Source organism: Pteronotus mesoamericanus, unplaced genomic scaffold (assembly GCF_021234165.1).
Source record: "Pteronotus mesoamericanus isolate MK-2021 breed Mesoamerican mustached bat unplaced genomic scaffold, CSHL_Meso_final contig_238, whole genome shotgun sequence".
Lineage (NCBI taxonomy): Eukaryota > Metazoa > Chordata > Mammalia > Chiroptera > Mormoopidae > Pteronotus > Pteronotus mesoamericanus.
The window spans coordinates 539004-558992 of NW_026555099.1; the positions used below are offsets into that span (position 1 = coordinate 539004).

The 19989-nt window shown below is 43.4% G+C and overlaps 1 gene segment (V, D, J or C); it reads left to right on the top strand.

The window, feature by feature from the left end:
* Positions 1-440: 440 nt before the first annotated feature.
* LOC129069705 (immunoglobulin heavy variable 1-3-like) lies at positions 441-17135 on the top strand. The segment is given in 4 exon segments: positions 441-486; positions 572-888; positions 9449-9551; positions 17068-17135. Coding segments are annotated over 4 exon segments (534 nt in total).
* Positions 17136-19989: the final 2854 nt, after the last annotated feature.

Sequence of the window (19989 nt, forward strand, 5' to 3'; positions counted from 1 at the left end):
GAGTGATTTGTTCAATTCACTAGTGACAGATATTTAGAGACAAACTGACCCAGCAATATGGCGTGCAGCTACCAAAGCCAGACAAAGTCCAGATTGTCTCTGTGTCACCTGAATGTGGGTTCAAAATGAGGAGCATTCCATGAGGGGGATTGTTCCTCCTTTGGAGCATCTATGTCTACACAGAGCTCAGGGACATAGCAGGGGACTTATGTCCAATAACATTATGTATACTTGAACCCTGAGTTTCCCACTGAGCATGGTCTCTGTGCCCTCTCCATTCTTCCAGGTGGAGTCAAATAATCAGCTATGAAGTGCTCTGGCTCATGGCTATGCAAATAAGCAGTGGTAGACTCTCTTAAATATGGGCCAGCCTGTACATTGAGACATCACCCACAGTCACAAACTCACCTACAGAAGTCCTGAAGACTCATCCCCTCAACATGGACTGGGGCTGGAGAGCCCTCTTCCTGGTGGCAGTGGCTACAGGTCAAGGGATCCACAGTCCTAGAGTTGGAGAGAGAACCAGGGGCAGTAAAGGGTCATTTTAAGCCATTCTTTCTCTTCTCCACAGGTGTCCACTGCCAGGAGCAGCTGGTGCAGTCTGGGTCTGAGGTGAGGAGACCTGGGTCCACAGTAAAGGTCTCCTGCAAGGCCTCTCGATACACCTTCACCAGCAACGGTGTCCACTGGGTCCGACAGGCCCCAGGACAAAGGCTTGAATGGATAGGGTGGGTTTACACCTCTTTTGATATTCCATACTATGCACAGAAGTTCCAGGGCAGAGCCACCTTTACCACAGACAAGTCCACAAGCACAGCCTACTTGGAACTGAAGAGCCTGAGAACCGAAGACATGGCCATGTATTACTGTGCAAGTGGCATAGTAAAGGTAAGTTTGTGTGAACTCAGACAAAAACCTCTCTGGGGGACACAAAATATTTGGGCTGTAGGGGGCGCTGAAGTCCCACTTACCACAGAATAAACAGAGGAACAGGTGTGGGCCTGGTGAGGAAGGAAGGGGCTTCCCCTTGGGAGCAGGGATTTCCTCTTAAAACTCTCAGCTGCATCCAGTGACACTTCTTCCATCTTTGTAGCTCTGATTTCACACATTCTCAGTACAGACAGCAATGGAAGAAGTGATACTGTTTGCATGTGACAATCCACCCCATCCCTGGGGACATTTCCTTCACCACACTGCTGTGTGCCCTTTTCCTTCCTTGGCAATGAACCTCCCTGAGTGCTCTCACCTTCCCCCTTCTTGGAAACATCTCCCACAAAGAAGGGTACTGCTCTGTTCAGGCTCCTGTGTGCTGAGCTCAGCCTCTCTGTCCACCGACATGCACACAATGTCCTCACAGGTCTCCCTCCTACAGACTGGCACACCTTGCACTGCAGTCATTGTGATCGTACCCTAAGTCCTCCACTGCTCAGGTCTCTGTCCTCCCTGCCACACATCACCCTCTTTTTCCTCATTTACTGGGTGGACATGGAAAGTCTCCCCAACATAACCCACTGTCACCTACCAAACTAATTATCCCTAAGTCTAATCTTTACCTTCTATCTCTTTTTTCTGCTCCCACCACATGACCTGTCACAGCAAGAAGTTTAAAGATTGTGCACAGTCACATGTCCCAACATCATCTCCTAAAGACCCTCGAATGTGTCTGCCCATCAAGAGCTCCCCTGGTCTTTGCATTTGTGGGTGTTTTTGACTCTTAAATTGCATAGGCCATACCTGTGTGGCATGGAGGAAACAATATTTTAAAAAGGACCCATGGACATGGAAATTAAGAGGTGATTGCCAGGAGGATGGTGGTATAAAGTGCGTTAATGGTAATGGGGAAATATGATAATAATAGAATACACTAATTATAAATTAAAATAAACTGTTAGTGTATACAAATTTTTATTTTTATTAATTTCATATTGTATGGAAAGTTACTACTTTATTGGAAACACTTTAGATAATGAAGAAGCCTGTTTGTCCACCACCAAAAGCCTGCTGTGAGGATGGTGCCTGGCATTAACGTAGCTAAGCCTGTACACTTTGTACCCCTCTCTGAAAGGTGCAGATAAGGTATAGGAATGACCTTGCCTGGGCTCCCTCAGAGGGTCAGCGGCTCTGACGGTCACAGTCCCTCTTTTGGGGCACAATGTCACTGATGGACTGCAGCCCAGGCACGGAGAAGTGTGCTCTCCAGTTTAGAACAGGTGTCACTAAGGAGACAGTGGGCTACACACTCACCATGCCATACACAGCCACACATTTGGGGAGCAGACTCTGTAGGTAGGAATGATACCCCCATCTCCCTGAACCTGACTTGTTAAAGAAGAAGTGGCTTCCTACAGACTGAGGATGACCTCAGACTTTAGGAGCCTGATCATGGGGATCTTTCAGGGAGTGGCCATAAAGGAACATGTGGCAACAGTCCCTAATAATGAAACAGAAGGTCACAGGTCCAGACAAGCTACTGACCTGGTCTCCTTTCCAGGCCAGAGTCTCAGGCCCAGGGAGGCCTCTTGAAAACCTGTAATGCTGTAGAAACACCATCATGTAGTTTTCAAGATTTATGTTGGAGATCTCGGGGAAAACGCCCATTTCTTTCACTCCCCTGTGATGCACTGCAGAGGCCCATCACACATGGAGAAATGTAGACTTTGGATCTGCAGCTGGTTGAGGTGAATTTTCACAGGTATTTCTTCTTTGTTACCTGTAGTTGCACAAGGGTCAGAAAGCGTCATAGTTTTCACCAGCTATCACTTTCTTGACTCTAGTGGTCCTGACAGTTTATATTTTGGTGGCCACCCATAAGAGGCTGGCAGCTAGTAATGCATACATGTTCCCAAAACCACCCTCAAATATACCACTGACGTATCACTTCATGTCACTGCTCACATTCTTCTTGGAGGTGGTCCTCTGCCCACCCTTACTCTGGCATCTCTCTGGGTGAACCATGAAGGGTCTCAGCCTATATGGAAATGGCAATTCTTTTAATTGCTGCAAATTCCACTGAGGTTGTATTTTGAAAATAGACACTCATAGTTTACAGCAGTCACAGAAACATTGCATGAGTTGTTGACACAGAACTTCTCCACCACCACTGGGTGTGTCAGGTCCCACATGACCAACATCAGTTGCCGTTGTCTCAAGCTGTAAATCCCCACCAAAATACAAGGACGTCTCTATCAGAGACACACGAAATCCAATATGTTGCTGCTACTGAGGCAGGTGTGTGATGTTGGCATGCTGTAGGCATTACAGCTAACATCAGAGTCAGCACACTCAATAGTTTGTAGGACTGATTACTTCTACACTGTCCAATCAGTGTTGCTTTGTATTTATGCTACACCTTGTGTCTCAACCATTCATTGCACCTTCCCCAAAAAACTCCATGCTGGGCGTAGAGTGGTCAGTACCATTTCCAATGACAGCAGTAGTTATTTGGTGCACTAGGCTCCATGTTGCAGATACACATTATCAGGGCACATGGAGCTTGGCCCACAGTTGTGCTCTGGAAGGTTACATGAGATTTTGATTGGTTTGCAGAGCATCCACGGGGGTGAGTAGGTTCAATTCCTGCAATTCCTGCCTGTGTTACAAAAACATTTCCAGATGTAAAGCTGCAGTCACTTTTGCAGCACTGGTTGCTGTCACAAGGCTTGAAAGATCCACAGTCACAATGATCTCCATCGTTGACCACAGAGTTTCCACATCAGCAAATGATATCCTTTCATTTGAATAATTGGATTGACTCTGAGAGCTTCAGTGTTTTCTACTTAATTAACTATATTTTCAGTATGCACCTTGGAACAGTTACAGAAGGTATCTACCAACACTGGGTACCTGTACCTGACATGGGTGGCCCTCCCCTGGCAAACACGTTTCCTCATGACAAAACAGAACAACACTTCTCAAGATTAACTGACTGTCTATAACTGATAACAATAAATGATGTTTTGATAGAACACCCAGCAAGAGGAGGCTAGTATTTTTGCATAAATCATATATAAATGGAGTTAATCCAAGTTCATAGGACCCATTTCTAATCACAGTTAAGGGTTAATGTGGCTGAAGAGGATTATAAATGTTGGCTGCAAAATTTTCATAAAACAGAGTCCCTGGCACCACCTAGTTGCTCATGGCCGTTGGCTGTCTAACATTATAAATCATTATGATGCTGTTGTAGTATCTTACATGAATACTTTGTATCATAGCATCAAGTAAAATACCCAGACTTACCACAACTTGGGCTCTTTTTAACACATTGACATACCAAGTGGGAACTCATAAGATAGCCTTTTACATTTCTTAGGTGGTCTTCATAGAACTCACTGCTGATCGTGGAGGCTGAACTGGCATTTGCTTGAGAGACTGGGAGGTGAGGGGGGTTCTCTTCTTTTTACCCCAGCATATACATCAGTCCCATTGCATTGGAGTCTGCCACTGCCTGAGGAGCTACATGTTCAAGCCTTCAAAAACTCTTTACGGGTTAAATTTCATAGGCCAGGTCATCCAAATTCTTCACACCTTTCATACCCCCATAGCATATATCCACAGTGACCGTAGAGAGAGGAGCTCATCCAGAGAGCTGAGGTAGTAACAGTCTAGGAGAACCAAGGGTTAGTCCATGTGCAAGGCCCTTTGATCAACCTGAGGCATCATCACCAATTTTTGGCGCCAGAACCTTTTCTGTGCCACATGCGGATGAAGTTTCTCTGGACCCAAAAACTCAGTCTCTAGGACAGCAGCCTTACGGTGGTGGAGATTCTTCATGGAATCACCATGTTACTGGGCATGTAGCAACATGAAGGATGAGTGTTAGAATGTTGTGCCCAGAGCCCAAGGATGAAGAGCAGTGTCCTCAGAATGACTGGGCCCTCTGCCAGCCTCACATCCCTATTCATGGACAACTGTCAGTGGGAATGGAGAAAGGAAGGATCCTCAGTGGAGCCTGGTCCAAACCATCTGCATCGGCTACTGGCTACACAGGAGATTATTGCAGAATATGTACCCTGGATGGGGCAGCTGAGGGGACTAGGTAACAGACACAGGTGTGTGGCAGAGGGTGAGGCTGTACATGAATCCATCTGGAAAGTCAGAGTGAGCCCAGACAGTGACCTGCCTGAGGAAAGATGGAGAGCAGGGTGACAGAGGGTGCTCAGGACTCCAGAAACCTCTGAGAAACCAAGGTGGAACTCAGGACACCAGAATTTTTTCCCAAGACACAAGGGGGCATCATTGCTACTATGTGGAGGAGTCCAGCTTAGAAGCTGGTTCCTAGGGATTGCAGATACACTTCCGTTTGAGGTCAATGATCTCTCTCCTTTTATTGTCCCCTCAGTCAATTCCCAATTCTTTTTATGTGTCCTATAATTTCTTACATTCTCTGCTTCAATAAAGTAACAAAGAACTGTGTTTTCAGTGCTTTTTCTTGCTCATCTGGGTCATCATTGTCACCCTGTCTCTAGAGGGCCTGCTTTTCCTGGCTGACAGACAATACATGTGGGGGATTCTCACTGCCCCTGTCTGAGGGTGATCCCCCCACACACCAGTGCAAGGTTGAGCCAGCTGATCTGATTCCATGTGCTTAGTCACACCCTCTTCTTCACACAGCACAGGCCATCCCACATGAGAATGATCACCCCATGCTCCTGTCCCATGATGATCGCTGTCCTCTATGGTGGCAGTGAGCCACTTGCCTCACCTCCAATGGCTGGATACTGAGGTACAGGTATCAACCCTTTCTGTTACTCCCATCAGTGTCCTAGATGGAGAAGCACTGAGTCTGGGGACAAAGCAGCTCTCAGTGTGTCCCCAAGATGGAAGCAGGAAGCCAGCACAGAGATGGAGCCCTGTGACAGGGCTTCTGAGCAGCATTGTGAGTGGGTCTCAACTCAGATCTGCGGGAGAGTTCTATGATATGTCTCAGCCTAACGTGCAACACCCATGAGGATCATGAGACCACCTGGGTGTGAAGCTAATCCCTGCCTACCTTGTGCTGTTCAACTCCAATCCCCAGAACCCACCCCAACATCACTCTCTGTCTTCTATTCTCCAAACTCCCACCAAGTCTGTCCCAGGCATGAAACTCCATGTGGATCGGGCTCTGCTCTCTCCTTTCTATCCCTGCTACATTTTGCTTTAAATGCACCTCCCACATCCCCTCATGTTCAGCTTCTGTGTCTGTCCCTTCATGAGAACCCAAGGCAAGTTACACTCAGGTGACTTGAAGCTGGCCTCAGCCATCCTCTGAGCTGATATGTAGTGCACACATGTGATTTTAGGTCATATAGAATATCTTCCATGGCAGGGCTGTGCCAGGTGGAGACAAAACTGATGAGTTACTTCAGAGCACCTTTATCCACTCACACATGTGCTGAGAGTACCTTCAGGTGGCCCATGATCTGAAGAGCATCATGATGGACAAACCCGTGGCAAGATGAAGTCAGACAATGGTCAGAAAAGGGCTGGGTGGCCCGGTCACTGGTAATGGTACCAATGTCTCTGGAGGCCAGAGCCCAGATATATAGAGAGACAGGTGTTAATTCTAAAATTGCAAGAAAAGGCTTGAAGGAGAAATAAGAGAGGAATCCATAACTTAAAAGCCAACTTGGGGCCCTGACTTGTGTGGCTTAGTGATTTGAGTTCCAACCTGTGAAATACAAGTTGCTGGTTTGATTCCCAGTCAGGGCACATGCCTGTGTTGCAGGCCAGGTTCCCAGTAGGGATTGTGTGAGAACCAAACACATATTGACGTTTTTCTCTCTCTCTTTCTCCATTCCTTCCCCTTTTCTATAAATAAACAAAATGTTTTTTAAAAAGATGATTAGGAGAAAATTCAGAAGGAACAAGTGTAATGACCTAAGTGTCCTGCCTAAGAGGTTGCACAGAAGACAAAGAGTGTAAATTAAGTCAGTATAAAGTTGCTGAAAGTGAAATCCAATTTCACCCCTAGTACTTGTGGAATCGTACAATATTTGATTTTCCATTACAGCATCATTTCTTAGAGCCCAATGCCATCGAGATTCAACCACATTGTGGTTACTGGCAGGATTCCCTCTGAGATGGAGGAGTACTCTATTGTTAGTGCATAGCATGTTTTTATCATTTCACCCACTAATGGACACTGAGGTTTACTTATTCAGTTGTTTGTTTGTTTGTTTGTTTGTTATTTTTACATAGTGATGGAGTCAATCATGCAGCAGTAAAAATACCTCTTCCAAGTCCTGATTTTTTAACATTTAAATGGACACCTTGAAGCTTCATGATTCAATCATTCAGAATTTCAAATTTTTGTGCATTTGAGCCAACATCTTGTATTCCAAGTGGTAGCATAATTTTATTTTACCATCCAGAATGTGCAAGGGCTCCCTTTCCTCACAAGCTGAACAACTCTAGACCTTTTCCACTTTAGTTTTATGTCCTTTTAAAGTAGCTGTCCTGCAGAGGATGAGGTGATTTACTACTGGAGCACAGATCTGGAGTTTCTGATGACTATAGGCCTCCTTTGGGGCTTGTTGATAGATTCTTTTCTATGTCTGCATCAATGTATTTTCTTATTTGATTCTTTCCCTTAGTTTCCATCACTCATCCTCAGTTACCTATACAACCCTGAATTCTGTCTACCTTTCCCTTTTAGCTTGTAACAATGAATCAAAGTTCTTTTAAATCAGGTGTGACAATCCCCATACTTGAGTCCCATGGGAAGGTCATTTGGACATGTGTCAGTGAAGAGTTCAGTCTTTCTTATTGTTATTACCATATTTTGTGGTGCATCCAGATCTTCTAGAAAGTAAAAGGTGAAGAGATTAGTATGATCTGAAGAATAACCAATTATGTAGGCATGCTATTAAGGACTGGTGCCCTGTGTCATGGTATTGTAATCAATTAACTCAACATGAACAGGAACTCCCTCTTCCTCCATCTGGACCTTCACTGTGGACATCTCTGTGAATCAGTCAGGGCCATTTCTGGAGGTTTGGTTACCATGTAAACTATTGTGACAGTTTGTTTCTAACATTGGCTCCAGAGAATTCAATTCTTGCAGTTAATCCTTTCTTGTGTTCTGTCCTCGGTGTGGAGTTGGCACCTTCTGGGTCCCACACAGAACATCTCTCTGCTCCTGCTTATTCAGCTGCATCTCACACCTTGTTCTTACAGGGTGGTCATGGTTGTGGTGGAGTGGCTGGGCCATCATAATTCTCAGAACATGGACTGAGACCTATTTTGAAGTAGGAATGTGTCCACATCTAAGTTATGTCCTTGCAGCTTTTCCTGTCTTTCGGTGGGTCTGTGATTCTTTGAAATGTGATAGATTTATGTGAACTGACTTTATAATCTATGCTACAGGCTCAACAAAATAAGATGGGAGTGAGTATATATTAGAAAGAAGCTATGGTCAATGACACATTATGCTGCATCTGTGAAAGGCAGATGTCCCATCTAAGGGGATGATTCAGAACATTGTCAATCTAGACACCGCAGTGTAGCAACCTGTGGAAACCAGAGGTGCCCAAAGCATTGGAGAGCATCAGATTTAGTGGTGTTGGCTGAGGCAGCATCTCAGGAAGGTCCAAGGAAGGAGATCCCTGGTGGCTTCAAAGAACTGTGACTATTAGGTTCTTTATAAAGTCACTGGGGTTTAGAAAGGGCATTTGTGCCTTCACAGAGATGTCAAATCACAGGATGTCTCTATGGGAGCACTCTCAAGTCAGGTCTCAGCATTTCATTATAGACTAGATATGGTGAGCGGTCCATACCCTGTGAGCCCAGACAGGACCCTCCCCTATAATGCACAGGCTGAGCTGCCAGGGACACAGAACACATGAGCTCAGGGCTGCTATCCCAGATAAAAGCTGTTGTTGCAGACGGAGATGGAAAGCGGTTTCCAGTTAGGCATGGGTCTTCTTATTTCCCTCAAAACATCTATGTGAGTTGGGCATGAGGAGACTGTAAACATTCTGTGGAATCACAGCATTTACCACTTGATAAGGCATGAGAACCACAGTCAATAGTGCTATTTCTGTGGCTCATTTATATCTGAATTGTAAGATACTGGGGATGGGGCAGGTTTATTAACTCATTAAATGCTGCACTTTGGAGACCCACTGATCTAGCAATAAGACATTTATCATTAAAGTCCAGAGCTGATCTACATAGCCTCCATGGTGCACAAAGGTGAGATCTGAATGAGGAGAGTGTGCTCAGGCGGTTTGTTCATGGTGGGAGAATCTATGTCTACACAGCATTAAGGGACTTGGAAAGAGCCAGATATCCTACAACACTAATAATGAAGATGTGGACTCTGAATCTCCCTCTGAACATTGTCCTGTGTCCTCTAGCTTCTCTCAAGTGGGGTCATGATTTCAGGTATGAAATAATCTACCTCATGAATATGCAAATGAGAAGAGGTAGAGTGGGGTACATGAGAATCTGCCTGTGTCCCCAGAGCATCACCCTCATCCACACTCTGCCCTACAGAAGTCCTATTGGCAAAGCCCTTCACTATGTGATAGAACTAGAGAGCCCTCTACTTGGTGGCATGGGTCCAGGTAAGTGGTTTCTTTATTCTTAGGTTGAGGAGGGTTCCAAGGGCAGTCAAAGGGGATTTCCACCCCCTCTGCCTCCTTTCAACAGGTGTTCACCCTGAGGTACAGCTGGTGCAGTCTGGAGCTGTCATGAGGCAACCTGGGGCCTCAGTGACATTTCCCTGCAAGTTCTCTGGATACACTTTCAAGAGCTACTGGATACACTGGGTGTAAATGGCCCCAGGAAAAGAGATTGAGTGAATGAGACAAACTAACACTGATGATAGTAAAACAAAGAACAAACATAAGTTCTAGGGCAGAGTTGTCATTACCTCAGAGACATCCAAAACCACAACCTACATAGAGCTGAGCAGTCTGACAGACAAAGACAGGCTGGAATATTACTGTACAGAAGGCATAGCATGATAACTCACTTGCCTTTTATTTCTTTTTTCACAAACTCTGAGGAATTGAGTTGCTGGACTGGTCTGAGGAGATGACAGGATTATGGGCCTTCTGACTTCCTCACAAACAATCAGAATGTGCCCCAGGACTGAGGCTGTTATGTACACAGAACGAATTCAGGGAAATGTTTCTCGAGACCAGATGCACTGCAAGGAAGAGGCAGAGAAGATGTTTCTAAAAGTACCCCTGCTATTTGTCGTGAATGTGCTTTGGACAAATTGGGAGCTTCCTTGTCCTCTGAATGAGGCAGTTTATGGGGGTGTCACCTTTGAGGATTTGGACCACAGTGTCTCCCAGCCAGTTCCAAGTTCTCAGTTCCTTTATTTCTGAACAATGGAACAGTTATTGGGGAAATATACATACATAGAAGCTAAGGATGAACTTCTACGACCTTGTGTCATGCCAATCATCACAGATATGATATTCTGGCAAAGGAGTCGAGGGTTGACTGTTGTTCCTGGTGCCAGAACCATCGATGAAATCAAAGCATTCTTTCTGTGCTCACTCAGGGTGGTATCTTAATAAGTCTACACATCTGAGATAACAGCTCTGTGAGTGTCCCTCTCCCTGTGCCAGTTTGGATGCCATCACACAGCAGGAAAAATCACAGAGACACTTTTGGCAATGGAAGACCCATAATCGGCCAGTACTATATTCCAATGACAAATGAACCATTCACAAATTTGGCTCTGCTGTCTGCACATATTTATCCTTATAGATACTGGAGTCAGAGCAAATGTGTCTGCGAAAATTAGGGTAATTCACCATCCACAGTAATTCATCCCTATTCACTATTTAATTTTTCCCATGTTGTAAGTTTATATTTTCATCATATCAGGTTCAATTCATTGAATGCCCCGCGTGTGTGGTCATGGTGACAGGTTCCCATGAGTCACATTCAGACATGAATAGGGACTGTAAGGAAGTGGTGGTGCTTCTTCTGAAGGTAACCCTCAAAGAACCAGGGACCATGACACACTGTCTCTCTTGCTCCTTGATTAAAGCTATGTCACACATTCATGTAGACACAGATCCTGATGGTGAGGTCCGGCTGCAGTGCCAAGTTGAAGACTGTAGTTCAATATACTGTTTTATCCACTAGCCTCAGTAATGAGAGGCCATTTGAATGACTTATTCATTCTGTAATCAATGAATAAAGATAAATAATGTTCTTCATATCAATTGTGATTTTATTTATAATTGGTATTTTCTATTAGTGGTTTGGATTAGCATTTTCTGTAATCAACTTTTTAATATTTCAACACATTTACTCCCCAATTTCTACCTAAACCTTCAACAAAACAGACCAAATCTAACTGAGTATTTTTCTGTATCTGGAGTGTTTGAATCTAGTTTAACCACAGAGCCTAGGGGGAAACAAACAAATAAACAATAATGAGGCAGTGAGGCTGCTGTACATTCAGCCCAAACTCCACTGAAGGAATGTGACTTGGAAGCACTGTCCATTTCTCTGTAGAGTTTATGCTTCTGTCTCCCAATGTAAGCCGAGGCAAAAATCTCCCTGAAGGGTGGTGAGTCCCAATACAGACTCACCACCTCCTGCAACTGTGGGTTTATATAACTAGGGTCATATTCTCTTCTTTCTTCATATTCTTATTACTTTGTAGAAGGAATAGGTTCAGATATAACTTCTTATCACCAGATCTTGAACCTCCACCACTATAATTTCCCCTTCTGGTCATGAGTGTTGAATTTTTTTCTTTTTTGTGAGTTCCTTACTGTTGACTTTCAAAAGTATCTCTCATTTTAAATCCCTTTAGTTTATGACAATTTGCTTTCCTAGGCCACGTACCCATCTCCTGGAGTGGTTGAGGTATTTGAGTAATTATAGGCTTAACTGTGGGGAGTAATTCTCGAAAGACATGAAGCTTAGACTTGTAACACTCTGGGACTATGTTATTCACATCAATATCCAACCACAGAGGCCATATATAGCAGGAAGCTATGCAAATAGGGATCCTCACCTCATGAAAAGCAGCCCAGCTCCAACCATGCAGCTGTGGGACAGGAACGCAGCCTGTGGTTCCCAGGTGTTCCCAGTATCTCATCAGATCAAAACGCAGCCCACTCACCATGAAGTTTGGGTTCAACTGGGTTTTCCTTGTTGCAATTTTAAAAGGAAATTCTTGGAGAACAAGAGACAATGAGTGTGTGAACGGATATTCTTGACAAAAACAATGTACAAGTGACAATTTACTGACCAGTACATCTTTGCGTTTGCAGGTGTCCAATGTGAAGTGCAGCTGGTGGAGTCTGGAGGGGGGCTTGGCAAAGCCTAGGGGATCTCTGAGATTCTCCTGTGCAGCCTCTGGATTCATCTTCAGTAGCTATGCTATGAGCTGGGTTTGCCAGGCTCCAGGAAAAGGACTGGAGTGGGTCTCAGCAATATATAGTGGTGGTAGCACATACTAAGCCAGCTCTGTGAAGGGCAGATTCACCATCTCCAGAGACAATGGCAAGAACATGCTCTGCCTGCAAATGAACAGCCTGAGATCTGAAGACATGGCTGTGTATTACTGTACCACAGACACAGTGAGGGGAAGTCAGTGTAAGCCCAAGCAAAAATCTCCCTGAAGGAGAAAGGAGAGCTGGGCTGCAGGGGATTCTCAGGACACCAGGGGAAACTCAAGTCACACTGAACACAGACATCAGCTTGAGAGAAGCTGCAGGTGCAGGTTAAGGCTGGTTTCCTGACGAGTGTGGAGTTAATTCTTCCCACAGCAGTTTCCCTCTGGGAGCCCCCACTCTTGACAATTTTGTGCCGACCTCTTAAGTTCTGAACTACAGAGGGTTGTTGTCACAGGAGGAAAATATTCTGTCATGTTCCAAATCAGAGTGTCACATGCATTTGCTCACTTCTATCCTAATGAATTATCACACCTTCTGACTTACATCAGCTGAATCCAAACAGAGGTTCCAAGGGCACCAACAGTGTTGCAGCCGCACCTAGCTCAGAGTCCAAGCCAGCCAGCAGAAGGGCACACGCATGCTGGACAGCAGACACCAGAAGCACATATATCCAACGCCGAACAACAAAGGTCATGGTGGTGATGGTCATTGATTTGATTCCATGTCCAGGACACCAATAACAGTTGATATCATGTGGAGATAGAGAGACTCCTCACCATTTCTAGGTATAGATGGCTAGGGTGAGGATGTCCTACACAGAGGGACCATGAACAACTTGTCGATTCATTGAGGAGCCTCTCAAGAACAGAAAATACTTTTCTGCAAGTCAGGAATGATTGGATCATGACAGGAAAGCAGTCTAGTTAGGTTTTTATTTTTCATCTGTGTCAAGGATGGGGAGGGTCCTACTCAGAGGAGGGGTGTGTGTGATTTCAATCACCCAACCACTTGAAACTAAGGAAAATCTTCTTTTTCACTTCAGTTGCCCCATGAGTGTGCAGCATGATAGATAAAGGTGAATCTTAACATTATGAGAACATAAAAACTATAGTCTGGCTCCTTATTTCATCAAATGACTAGGAGACATGAGTGAGAACATGGAGCTATCAGATATGATGGGCAAAAACTTTTAGTCCCTAGAAAATAAGAATAATGGTTACATGTATGCAATAAGGGGGAAATAATGATAAATTATAAGTACCTCTTAGTTCAAAGTCTAAGAAGCTTTCCATTCTACAACATCATCAGCTAGTTCTATAGGACTTGAGTTCCCATTCTGCTCCCACAAGTGAGACACTTCCAGTAGATTACAGGAATCCACAGCTTGGAGAGCTCCACTGGAGTCTCATTCCACTGGGCAGAGCCATGATTTGATTTGTTTGTTGTTACTATGAGATGGTGTTTTTGTCACTCAAAACCTCACATATTAAAACCGAGGCCCATGTGGTGGTGTTTGAATGTGGGGCCTTGGGAATAGCTTCAGTCCTAGGATGGAGCTGCCATGAACAGGATCAGGGTGTTTATAACTGAGGACTGAGGATGTTCCCTTGTTCCATCCACCTTTTGAGATTACAGCGAACCAACAACCAAATAGTAAACACGTTCTTACCAGACATCAAATGTGCCAGCACATTATCTTGGATTCCTCACCTTCAGATCTGTGAGAAATAAATCTTTGTTGTTGGCCAATGACCCAGTGCACAGTAGTTTATTACAGCTTCTAGGACTGAGTAACATTTTAGTGTAACATGACCACAAGTATTGACACCCTGGCCATATGCTTAAATAGTTATTTTGAATTGTACAGCATGATTTTATTTCCAGTGATGTCCAAGGGCAGTTTTTCTCTCATCTTTTCTTCCAAAGATGAATTTTCCTGTTTGAATGTCACAGGATTCTCCTTAGGAAATTTATAAGGGAAGCAGCATTAGATGTGGTATTAATCCATAAACCTTTTTGTTTTTTACAACATCATCATGAAGCCGGTTCCATGTTTCACTGGATATAAGATCCATAAATGCATAGTCCTCCTAGTCACCGCATAACAGGGGCATGGCTTGTGTGCTCTTATAAGCATGGCCATTACCACCACTTAGGAGAGGCATTGGCCAAGTGTTATGAAGGCTTACTTAGGTTTTATCATTTTAACTAAAAATGTTAATTTTTCAAACTTCCCAGAGATTGTATATAATAATGGCAGTGTGGCATTTAGATCATAATAACACCTTACTGAATAACTATTATTGTGCTGTATGCATCTTAGTCACTTGTTGTCTTTATGCCATTGAGGAAGTGGAGGAAGAGGCTAAGAACAGATGATGTTCAGGACAGTTGAAAAACTCTACATGTGTTCGTTCCTACTTCCCAGATTTATTTTATTTTTCTTTCTTTCTTTCTTTCTTTCTTTCTTTCTTTCTTTCTTTCTTTCTTTCTTTCTTTCTTTCTTTCTTTCTTTCTTTTGAGGCTGATGGATCCTCAGTGTGCAGATGAAAGCACAAGCAGCAGCCCTTGAAGTATCCACAGCCCTCAGCCTTTGGGAGGTTGGCATTGGGGATGAACTTCTCCCTGTGTGTTAACACAAGAACAGAGTCACACAGGGAATTTATTGTGAGCTGAATAGTCTGAATAGTGTGTGTGTGTGTAATATCACTATAAATGTAATTGTGTTAAACTGATCAATGGTATAAATGAACAACAGCATTAACTGTACAGCACACAGAGTAACCAGCATATTTTAAAAATCTCCACTATCACTACAAGGTTACTTGTCCCTCTGAGTTGAGTAGGGGCGTTCATCGGTGGATTCTTCATGTCTCTGTCCATATGAGGAATAATACATGGCAATGGGTCATTCCCCAATGCTGATACACCAAGCCCTGCCACTGTCCATGCACCTCTGGGAGAGGGGTCCTGGAACTCCCACTTGGCAGTGACATTCCCTGATGCAGTTAACACATGAAGAGGAAGCAACATAAATTTTAAGCTGAGATGGGCACTTGATCTGATGCTTGTAAATGGTAACATTAAAAAGAATCCTAGGAATTGATTTTGTCTGTGTATCTCTCTTAATGAGAATATCTTGTCTGTAAATGTGTAATGTAAGATGCAACAGTGGAGTCTAAGGGTCACCTGAGAGAGTCTGGGTGTCTCTGAGACTCTCCTGCAAAGGCTCTGGATCCACATTCAGTGACTATTATATAACCTTGATCCATCAGCCTCTAGGAAAGAGGCCAGAGTGGATAGGTGCTATAAGAAACAAAATAAACAGTCACACAAAAGAATGTGCTGCCTCAATGAAGGACATCCTTCATTGTCCTCAAGGGATGATTCCAAAAGCATTGCTCATCTTCAAATGAGAGCCAAAGACCCAGATTTGTATTGTTCCTTGAGAGAGGGAGAGGAGAAGTTAGGGAAAACCCATACACAATATTCTTTGCAGGAGGGGATGCAACCAATAGGGGTGCCCAGGGTCCACGGGGTGTACAGGAACAGGGCACATGTTGGTTAAGGCTTGGTTCCATCTCTGGCCCAGGAGATTCCTCTCCATGTGATATTGCACATGTAGACACCTAAGAAAGCAATCACCATGGTGAATTGAAAGCAAAAGAGTCTCTTCTATCTGACACACATATTAGCTCTGATTGGAAACATTTCCCCTAAATAAATCTGTTGTCAACAGTTGGTTTTTATTTCAATTTGACTGGGTCATAAGGTGCCCAAAGTTCTGGCTGAAAATTTCTTTATGGGTTTGAACATAGCTTGCTTACAGGTGAGCATAGCCTATGAACTGGTGTTTCAGAAGGGCCCATTTCAAAAATGTGAGTGGGCACCATCTATTCCACTGAGGGATTGACTGGAACAAAGAGCGAAGGAGAGAAAATTAAGCCATTCCCACCTGTCTACTGTCTTCTGGAGCTGGGGCAGAGGTCTTTTATCCTGGCCACCTTTGTCCTAAGCAAACTAATCAGGCTTAGGTATGAAAGAAGCTTTCCTGTGTCTGTTGCCTGAAACCTCAGCTCATGGGAATTTGGGACATCTCCTGGTCATAATGTGAGTCCCAATTCTTTATAAATGTAAATGTAAATATGCATATTATAGGTAAGCTTCCCTGGAGCATGAAAAGCAACTGGATCTTTCACCTCAGGCAGGCATGTGATGTTGGTGCAAGGTAGGCGTTCATACCTAAGGTTAGTGTCAGCACAACACATTAGTCACATTGGTGGCGATGCTGTCCATTTGTAGAGGACATATCAGCAATGACTGGGGTCCTCTCCTCCTTACCTAAGTGCATCACCATTTCTTATGGAATTAATATATACATAACAGGTATCTAAGCAGTTGGCTGGAAGTGTTCACTTTAGAAGAATAAATTTTACATTCACATAAAAGTGTATACAAATAATTACAGTCTTTTTGTGTTAGAAGAAGCAAACCAGCCAAATGCCATTTTAGTTTGAAAATAAGGGAACAGGGAAATAGCCATGAATGGACTTTTACTCAGCAAAGAAAATTAGCAGGTGGGTCTCAGTGATCACTCAACCTAGAAGGAGGCTGTCTCAGGACAACAAATGGGAATGCCCTGGTGTTCACACAGCCATGAACCATAACAGTGGCTGGGCTTTCTGTTCTTTTCTCCCATTCCCAGATGGGAAGATGCACTCCAGGATGACTGACAGTGCCCTGAAACTCAACATGGCCCTGAAGGATGGATAGCTCCACACACAAGAACAAACACCCACAGGCTCCTGTGAAGCACAGAATACACCACCAGGTCTGATATTGTTCGGACACCAGCTGTCTCCTCCAGGAGCTTCTGTCTTTGGTTCTCTTCATGGTGCAACAATCCAAGGCAGTCGATTCTGCACCGATCTCTGATATCCAGAAATCACCTTTCCCCCATACCCAAGCCTCAAGCACCTTCATACACTGCTGGAAATGACATTTAATTTAAATTTGTAGTATAAGTGGAATCATGCAATATTTGCCTTTAATGATATCTTTATTTCACAGAGCATCATGTCACCTAGTTTTGGCAATGTTGTGGTTAATGACAGGTTTTTCTCTTTTCTAAGGCTGTGTAATACTCGGTCAATGGCTCTATGGCACTTATTAATCCATTCACCAGTTAATGGACACCAAGGTGAATTTCACATTTTTACTGCAGTGAATAACGCTGCAATGAAGAGGGCAATTGAAAAGGTCTTACATGTACTGGCTTTTATTATTGAATATATATCCCGAAGCTTCATGGCTCCAATCATGCAGGGTTTCAAATTTTGAGAGAGGAGGTGAAACATCATCCTGTTTCCCATGTGGCAGCACAATTTTCCGTCTCCCTCCAGAGTGTGCAAGGGCCCCCTTTCCCCACACACTCACCAACACTTGACCTGTTTCACTTTCAGTTTCTGTCCTTTTACAATGGCCATCCGGCCAGGACTGAGGTGATTTCCGACTAGGACTTTGACTTGGAGTTCCTCATGACTAGGGGTCTGCTGGTTAGTGGGTTAAAAGATTCATTCATTTCTGGGTCTGTGCCATTGTCAATTTCTCTATTTGATTCCCTTTCTTAGTTTATATACCTCACCTGCAGTTACCTTTATAATCCCAAAATCTGCCTATGTTTTCCTAATAGCTTCTAACAAGTAATCAGAGTTGTTTTAAATTCACTGCTTGACAATCCCAATACCTGTGGCCCACAGGAATGCCATTTTGACATATATCGATTTTGATTCTTTTCTGGCTCTTTGGTATTTCCATAGATTCTGGCTCACCGAAACTTGTAAGGATGCATAGTAGCTATAGATGTCTTGTTGTGTGTCATTACATCATGCTCATAATTAAGTAACTAAGCTGGAATAAGAGCTCCCTCCTCCTCCTGCTAGACCTTCACTGTTGATGTCTTTCCAAATCAGTCAGGGCTGCCTCTGAAGTTTGGTGTCATGGAGACCATTGTGAACGTTTGCTTCTCCCATTGACTCTAGAGAATTAAATTCTTTCAGTGACCCCTTGATTGTGTTTATTTTTTTGTGTGTGAGATTGGAACCCTCTGACATCCATGTAGAGCATCTCTCTGCTCCTGCATGTCCAGCTGCATCCTGCCCTTATGCTGATAGGAAGGATGTGAATGCGGGGGTGGGGCTGTACCAGCCACACTCCTGGACCCCAGACTGAGCCTTATTTTTAGGCAGGGGTGTAGCCAGGTTAAGGTTGATTTCTTGATGTTTTTTTCTCTCCTTCCGTGGCTCTGAGATTTTCTGTAACTAGTCTAGATTTATTATAATTTGCCATGTATACTGCACACCCATGATTTGGGTCCAAACTTTCAGGGAACAAAATTTTATTTTAATATATTATTCCTGCTACATTTTTTAAAAATCATGTTTATTCTATTACAGTTATCTAAATTTTTGCCCCCCTCCACCCAACCCACCCCATTCCCTGCTCCCACAGTCAATTCTCACTCTGTTGTCCATACCCATGGGTCATTCATACTTGTTCTTTGTCTAGTCCCATCCCCTTCTTCCCACCACGTCCTCTTTCCCCCTCCCCTCTGGTCACTTTCAGTCTGCTCCATGTTTCCCTGCCTATGGTTTATTTTGTTCATTAGTTTCTTTTGTTGAATAGAGTCAACTTATAAGTGAGATCATATTGTATTTGTCTTTCACTGACTGGCTTATTTAACTTAGCATAATATTCTCAAGTTCCATTCATATTGTCGCAAAAGGTAGGAGTTCCTTTTTTTTAAAGCAGATTTTATTTATTTATTTATTTATTTTTTAAATGTCAAAATCCAGTATAAAATATTAAAAAATTTAAATCCATTATAAACTCTCACTAATTAAAACAACATGATACCAGCAGAGAAATAATCAAGTAGATCAATGAAATAAAATGAGCATTCTAGAAACAAACCTATATATCTGTATAACAATGTAATATACAATATTTTTGGGAGGGAATCTCACAACAAGAATAATTTTTTTAAATTAATTAGCATATGTAATTTTCTGGTCTCTAAGAGAAATAAGTTTTTTTTTAACTTATTTATTATTTCAAATACATTTGTTTCTGCCTACCCCTTACCACTTTCCCTTGCCCCCTCCCTCCCTCAGAACTTCCCCTTTGGTTTTGTCCATGAGTCCTTGCTATATGTTCCTTGACTTTCCCCTTCCCTTCCTTTTCCACCTCCCTCCACATTCCCACTTGTTTCTGTTGGTTTCTTTTCCTTTCAGTGTTGCTGGTCTTATTTTCCTTGCATCTTTGTATTGTTGGTTAGGTTCCACTTATAGGTGAGATCATATAGCATTTGTCTTTTGCTCCCTGGCTTATTTCACTTAGCATAATGCTCTCCAGTTCCACCCATGCTGTCGAGAAGTTTAGTAGTTCTTTTTTTCTCTCTGCTGTGTAGTATTCTGTTGTGTAGATGTACCATATTTTTTGATCCAATCATCTACTGATGAGCACTTAGGTTGCTTCCAACACTTGGCTATTATAAATTGTGCTGCTATGAACATCAGGGTTCATATGTTCTTTTGAAATGGCATTTTGGATTTCTTAGGGTATAGTC